This window comes from Eurytemora carolleeae, unplaced genomic scaffold, assembly GCF_000591075.1.
Source record: "Eurytemora carolleeae unplaced genomic scaffold, Eaff_2.0 scaffold162, whole genome shotgun sequence".
Taxonomy (NCBI): domain Eukaryota; kingdom Metazoa; phylum Arthropoda; class Copepoda; order Calanoida; family Temoridae; genus Eurytemora; species Eurytemora carolleeae.
The window spans coordinates 204,312-212,031 of NW_019396133.1; the positions used below are offsets into that span (position 1 = coordinate 204,312).

General features: G+C 34.4%; 2 protein-coding genes across 2 annotated transcripts in view; both read left to right on the top strand.

The window, feature by feature from the left end:
- Positions 1-5,293, top strand: part of LOC111695926 (tRNA selenocysteine 1-associated protein 1-like) — an 8,591-nt gene extending 3,298 nt beyond the window's left edge. The window contains exons 6-11 of the mRNA XM_023465402.1: positions 555-648; positions 901-1,052; positions 1,841-1,951; positions 2,387-2,469; positions 3,647-3,738; positions 5,177-5,293. Coding sequence (XP_023321170.1) covers positions 555-648; positions 901-1,052; positions 1,841-1,951; positions 2,387-2,469; positions 3,647-3,716 — 510 coding nt within the window. The 3' untranslated portion in view covers positions 3,717-3,738; positions 5,177-5,293. The remainder of the gene's footprint in view (positions 1-554; positions 649-900; positions 1,053-1,840; positions 1,952-2,386; positions 2,470-3,646; positions 3,739-5,176) is intronic.
- The window catches only part of LOC111695924 (uncharacterized), a 35,882-nt gene that overhangs the window by 7,591 nt on the left and 20,571 nt on the right, over positions 1-7,720 (top strand). The gene's annotated exons all lie outside the window — the stretch shown is intronic.

Here is a 7,720-nt window from a genome sequence, read left to right on the forward strand (position 1 = left end):
TTAGGTTAGGTTAATACAATTTCTGGGCCGAGCGCTGCAGCTAGGACAGGCTTGGGGGCCGGGCGCTGCGGCCACATGACCAATGATAACCATGTACAAAATTTAAAGGGAGAGGGGGGGGGGCAAAAATCGTTCTCTAGGAGAGAAAATTACCTTCCGCCCAGAGAGAACTGGTTTCAATATGTACGCAGAGTATACGCAACTGCAATTAGTTTTCCTTGCATTATAACCTTTTTTGGAGACAACTTTTTCTAACTCTGAGCATCCATAGACCTTCCATGGGGTCATCTAATGTCCTACATTCAGTTGGTGATAAAAGACTTCACTTATTTCCATGTCTGTATACGCTACTATGGCTATATAATAAAATAAGACATTCATATATATGTTCCCTATAGCCGACATAACGGCTGGACCAAATGGGCTGGATTTTTTTGAGGGAACCCATGGGTACCCTGGGAGTAACATAGGTTAAAAAAAATTAGAAATTTTTTTTTATTCCACGGGCAGCTCCGGAACTTCAGTTAGAATTATATAAAGATAATTATTTTTAGGTATCGATTGCTGTTCAAAAGGCTAAAGATCACACCAGTCACTCCATGGAGATCCCTATGGGGCTAACACAGACCATTCAAAAGCAATTAACAGGTAGATCATTAAAAGGACTGTTAAAAAAATTTGAAGAGGTATAGAAGAAACAATATGCTTAAATCGGCAAGTTGTTTTTTCATCCGGTTGTTTACTTTTTAACAAACAATTTATTTATTTGACCTAATTCGCGTAAATATACCAAACTTCTGGAGATGGGTGGGGGCGGGGGTTGATTTCCTAAATGGAGGGGTTGAGGGGGCTTTTCAAGAAAATATTCTCCCCTTGACTTAATAATCATGAAATATTTAGGTCAATATAACGGTGGTGTGACTACAACTAGTACCCCTCCTGCTGGACCTGGGGGAGAATATGGAGCATACTACAACCAGTACAACAGCTACTGGAGTAATATGGCAGCCTGGCAGCAGTATCAGGGATACTACCAGGGATACCAGGCACAGGTAGGATACCAGGCTTACAAGTGATACCAGGGATATCGAGGATATCAGGCACAGGTAGGATTTCAGGAACAGGTGAGATACCAGGCACAGGTGGGATATCAGGCACAGGTAGGATATCAGGGATACCAGGAACAGGTAGGATACCATGGATACCAGGAACAGGTGAGATACCAGGGATACTAGGAACAGGTGAGATATCAGGGATACCAGGCACAGTTGGGATACCCGGGGACACAGGTAGGATACCATGGATACCAGGCACAGGTAGGATACCAGTGATACTAGGAATAAGTGGGATACCAGGGATACCAGACACAGTTGGGATACCCGTGGACACAGGTAGGATACCAGGGATACCAGGCACAGGTAGGATACCAGGCTTAGGTAGGATACCAGGGATGCTAGGAACAGGTGAGGTATCAGGGATACCAAGCACAGTTGGGATACCCGGAGACACTGGTAAGATACCAGGGATACCAGGCAGAGGTAGGATACCAGGGATACCAGGCTTAGGTAGGATACCAGGGATACTAGGAACAGGTGAGATATCAGGGATACCAAGCACAGTTGGGATACCCGGAGACACAGGTAGGATACCAGGCACAGTTGGGATACCCGGGGGCACAGGTAGGATACCAGGGATACCAGGCACAGTTGGGATACCAGGGATATACCAGGCACATTTAGGAAACCAGGGATACCGAGGATTGTTATGGTATGTTGGTTAGTGGGACACCTTCGAGAATACCAGGGATATTTTTATTGTAGATTATTCTTTGTATTTGTAGGAGGGAGAAATTGTGAATCCTCCTCTACCCCCTAATCCATACGGAGGAGAAGCTGAAGCAGGTCAGGAGGAAGCTCTTCAACAGAACAACGGAGAAGAACATCTCATTCAGGAACCAAATAAATCTTTAAGAATTAATGAAAATGGCCAAAATTATATGAAAGAAATTTTACCTTGCTTTTTTCATGCTGAAGTAATTTTCTTTTTCAGAAAATTGCGTAATTTTTTCTTCAAAGAAGAAATCTTACAGGGTTCAACTTAAATGTTTACCCTAGTACTTTTTGTCTTATATGTCTTAAATTGCCTAAGATTTAAACATTCTTATGATATAGCTTTTTATATTATTATAACGGTCAAAGAACTCAAGTATTATTATGAAGTAGACTGAAAAAAGGTTAGTTTTGTTTCGGGAAACTTTCACGTTTATCAAACAACTAAAATAAGGCCACTGCCAGTCTTTAATTGGTTTGATTGTTTTGCGCGTTGTTGTGTTATTATGTAGTATCGATTGCGTATTTTTTTCTTATTGGTTGGTTTATTTGCACAGGAGGAACCTGAAAGTATTTTTGACGGACCTTTAAATCAACCTGTGGATCATGCAAAGCAATTAAACTACCATGCATTGAACAGGTATCAGTCTACTTAACCCCTAATTCAAAACTAATTCGGATCTTAAATATTTTATAAAGTTTACAAATCTTTCCAAACCAGAGAAAACCCTTTTTATCTCTCATTCGTGGTCGCTGGCATTCTCTTTTTGAGAGCAATATATGTAATTTGTTTGCTATGTTTTGGTTGACTTAGATCCACATTTTCTTGGGTATTCAGAAAGCTGAAATTTTATTTTTTTGAAAGGCTCAGATCGGAAAAAATCAATTTATTCTAAATTAGAACAGAAAATTATTCCTTAGCACTGTGTTTTATGAAGTAGCTTCGATATTCTGTGAGGTCAGTTGTTCCAGGGATGTATATTTTTCTGTTTGCCCCCCCCCCCGGGAAAGGGAAAAGGAAAAGGGAAGGGAAAAGGGAAGGGAAGGGAAAAGAGAAGGAAAAGGAAAAGGGAAGGGAAAAGGGAAGAGGGAAGGGAAAAGGGAAGAGGGAAGGGAAAAATAGGACGAGGGAAGAGAAAATGGAAGAGAGAAGAGGGAAAGGGGAAGAGAGGGAAGGGAAAAGGGGGAAGAGGGAAGGGGAAAGGAGCAAGAGGGAAGGGAAAAAGGGGAAGAGGTAAGAAAAAACCACAAAATAAAACCAAAATTTAAAAAAAAACAGAAAGGCTAAAAAACTCAGGGGAACCTTACAGTTTACATTTTTAGGGCACCAAAACGCTCCAAAATACTACTAAAATCCAAAAATTTTCTATGTAAATTGGGCTCTGTCCCCCTTGCACCCCCCCCCCGCAGCAAACTTCAAAAGACAAAAATTGCGGGAATGTTTTTTATATTTTTTATGATTTTTAATGTGGTTTTTCCTCAAATACACACTACAATGGTCGACCAGTTGACGTCACCGCCTGTGTACGTCCTAATTATCTATATTAAATAAGAATCTTACCATGAGACATCTAGTGGCCAAACTATCATCCGCTAACGAATGGCATTAGGACGGTCTTTGTTCATACTAGGAACATACTTCGGCAGGACTGATATAATTATAATTAAGATCTATTTCACACGCAAACTTAACTTTAAAAATTTTACTGAAAAATTTATTAAGGCATTATATTAGAAGTATTGATTTTAATTGATTATACCAACATTTATTGTGCTTCTACAAAAAAATATATTTGAGTATAAATATTTGTCTTTAGTTTATATACCCGGAGAACTGAGAAGGTTTGGTTGGAAATGGAGGGAACTGGATGGTGGGATCGAGATTAAGCTCAATTCGATCAACAATCCTGTAAGTTAATGTTGTTTTCATGGATTATTGGATAATTTTTCGATATTTTTCAGCAAGTTAGTCAGATGCGGGAACAGGAATAAAGTTAAGGGGAGAAATAAAAAAGTTATTTTTTTTGCTTTGCTTTTATTCTAAGAACTTTTGAAATAAAAAAAAAATTTGCTTAAGGGGCTGGAAACTTTATTTCAAATTACCCTTCATTCAATTAGTGGCATGTACGATGCTAAACGGTATAACCTCGATCTAAGTAATAGATGCGGTTATATAGACGTTGATTTACTGAAGAAGAAAAAACTAGAAAATTAACGACATCTCTCGCATCCTTGCTCAGAGAAAAGTTTTAAGGGTATCATTGTGAATCTGATATTTCACTCTACAATTTGAGGCTTACTTGAGTTTACGTCCCCACTAAAAGAAATACAAAAAATAAGTAAATTTGGTAAAAAAAAAGTTAAATTTCTTAAACTGAACCAAGGCTATAATGCAAGGAAAGTTAATTGCAGTTGCGTATACTCTGCGTACATATTGAAACCAGTTCTCTCAGGGCGAAAATTGTAAACAATAATAGATGCATCAGTGTTCGTTTAGTATCTGAGGAGGTTAAAAGCAATAAATTTTGATAATTTTGATAATTCACATAATAGTTTTCATGACAAGAATATTTCGTTGATTTCTTATGTGAAAGATGGATCCCATGTCAGGCTTCGACATCGTTTATATTACCGTCCAGAGACAGTACACTGCAGTACAAAAGATGCGTACACCTCTGAAATAACTTTCCTTACACTACAACCATTATTTTTCATTAAAGTTTCTCTTCAAACTCATTTTTAAATATATGACAGAAAATATTAAGATTTTGACTTACTTCTTGCAGGCTTACGTTGGGGTTTTAATGTTTATTTTTTTGCAGGATTCTGAATATAGTGTTGCAACAAACTCTCAAAATAAGTGTTGCAAGATTTATGACTTTTTACATTAAATGTATTATGTTACACAAGAATCTAAACTATATATCAGGACACAGTGAAAATAAAAATTATAAGTTTTAGATCAAGAAGTATAAAAATATTTTCAAAATTATTAAATTTATATACACCAAAGTTTTGATCAATTCAAGGTGTATTTTTAAGGGGAGGGGGAGGGAATGATTTTTGAAGATCGGGNGGTGAACTATTTAACGCCAAGAAGAAAGTGTTTCATTTTTTCTTTTCTTTTTCGAATATTTTTTTGTTTCCCTTAATTGAGCCAATACAACCTTTAAAGAAATTGCACTCCGCGCATACATATCTAACTTCTCCCCCAGAAAACATTATTTTCAGAAGGGGGTAATGATTTTTAAGAAAATATAAACCCCCGAATTGATTTCATTGTACCCTGTACCTTCTTTACATTTCCATGCACATTAATTTATAAGTATTGTTATTTTAATATTTAGGTTTAAAGCGAACTGTATTTCTGTTCTATCCTGAAGAAGAATCCTTCATCCATTCATTGAACACTAACAGTCATTACTCCTCTTTTTGTTTTTTCAATAAACCATGTAAAAAGTTCATTAGTTACAAGACATTTAAAAAAATTATTCTTACTTTCAACGTAATCTTCATATGAAATGTCACAATTAGTGTTTTATTGCATATGTGTTGCATGTTTTCCTGTTTGGGGTTAATTTTTTAACTTCTCAATTAAAACTTCTGCTTGAGGGTGTTTTCTCTATTCTGTTCTTACAGTATTGTTTCATAATACCGAATTGTAATAAATATTAAATTGTTTGTAAAAACGTGCTTCAGGCAATGTTATTGAGATAATTTCAAAAAGTAATTAACGATAATTCATTTTATTTAAATATTTTTTATTAATAAAAAAAATTTGTTCAGTAATATTTCTTGTTGTATTAAATGTTCGATGACATAGTGATAGGGCTAATGATTGATTGAACTAGTACGTTCAGTTGGACTAACGTTCAATTGGACTACAGTCCTTCTGAACAAATATTTTTCAATTTAACCTAAACCCACGAGGAGACGTTCCAACCACGTGGAAATTTTGTTTTAACGATTTCCGTCTAGAATTGGCTCATTTCATGTTAAGCCTTATCTGAACAAATCTTTGAACAATTGAACAAAGAAAAGGTTATTTGGAATTCCAAGTTAGCACTAACGACACATTTTAGAACAAATGAAAAAATATGTTTATTTGAACTAAAGCTTAAGTTTTGCTTTGTTGATCATTTTGCCTCATGTTCCAAATAAGTCCAACTGAACTCATTTTAGAACAAATGTACACACTAATGTACAATTAAATTAAAGCTTGAATTTTAACCATTTTGCCATATTTTCTAATTATATTTAGTCAATAATTGAAAAAATATTTGTGAATGAAGTTCATTCAAGATCACTGAAATTTCTGTCAAAAATACGTTCAATGCCCTAGATAAATTAGAATAGATTGTTCATGCAGACTGTAAAGCTGAAAATTGTACAACCCCTTGTACATCATGAACTTGTCATTTGAAGAGGTCATTGAATACGTTTTACTTCTTGGGGTCAATCTGTAGATTTTTTTACTAATTTATTTAAAGAAGTTTAATAAAAACTAGGCACCACCCATTAACTATTTTAGCTTTTAACCCTAAACGGGCTGGGTGGCCTATAGTTTTTTTTGTCCTAGCACTCTCATTTTTGTCACTATTACCGTGAAATTTTGCGACTTTTAATGAATAGTNTCTAATCCTTTGAAATTCAACTTTCAACTAGTATGTCTGCAATATTTGTAAACAAACCCCCATAAATTTGTACTGTGATTACAAATATACTTGCCGCAAACCTTTATATATCCAATGTACTGTATGTCAGTAGCTAGTCCATAGCTAAATTGTCATTTTCTATTTCAACTGTTACCCTCCGGTATGGTGAAGAGGACATGAACAATCTATTCTAATTTATCTAGGTTCAATGCACAGGGTGTCCCAATAAACCAGGAAATTAAGAGCCGAATAAAAAATGTCGTCTTTGATTTCAGATAATTGATCTAAATAAAATTGATAGTCTTATTGAGCGTGGTATACCAGCTTTTTGTATCTTAAAAGTTAACGGAGATAATTAACGTCTAAGATTTTTATTAAACTGGAATCTGAAAAATTTCCCAATATATCTCCGTAAATTTTAAGGTGAAAAAATGGCAGACCACATTTTGGAAATCTTGAGAGTCCAGGGGCGGACTAAACCATTATCTCAGATGGGGGCCCATATAATTGCGTGTGTAAAAATACAACTTTTTAAGTAAAAAATTTCTTAGTATGAAATTTACGAAATTATACGTATTTTTAGGTTTGCATCAAACTTTTAAACTCTAAAAAAATACAACTTTTTAAGTAAAGAAAAAACCTAAAAAATACGTAAAATAATAACCTAAAAACTTTGAAAAAATTCTTGGTATGAAATTTACGAAATTATACGTATTTTTAGGTTTGCATCAAACTTTCAAACTCTAAAAAAAATACAACTTTTTAAGTAAAGAAAAAAACCTAAAAATACGTAAAAATACGTGAAATAAAAACCTTAAAACTTTGAAACATTTCTTGGTATGAAACTTACGTGAATATACGTATTTTTAGGTTTGCATCAAACTTGCAAACTCTAAAAAAAATACAAATTTTAAAGTTAAGAAAAAACCTAAAAAAATACGTGAAATAAAAACCTAAAAACTTTGAAACATTTCTTGGTATGAAATTTACGAAAATATTCGTATTTTTAGGTTTGCATCAAACTTGCAAACTCTAAAAAAATACAACTTTTTAAGTAAAGAAAAAACCTAAAAAATACGTGAAATAAAAACCTAAAAACTTTGAAACATTTCTTGGTATGAAATTTACGAAAATATTCGTATTTTTAGATTTGCATCAAACTTTCGAACTCTAAAAAAAATACAACTTTTTAAGTAAAGAAAAAATCTAAAAAATACGTAAAATAAAAACCTAAAA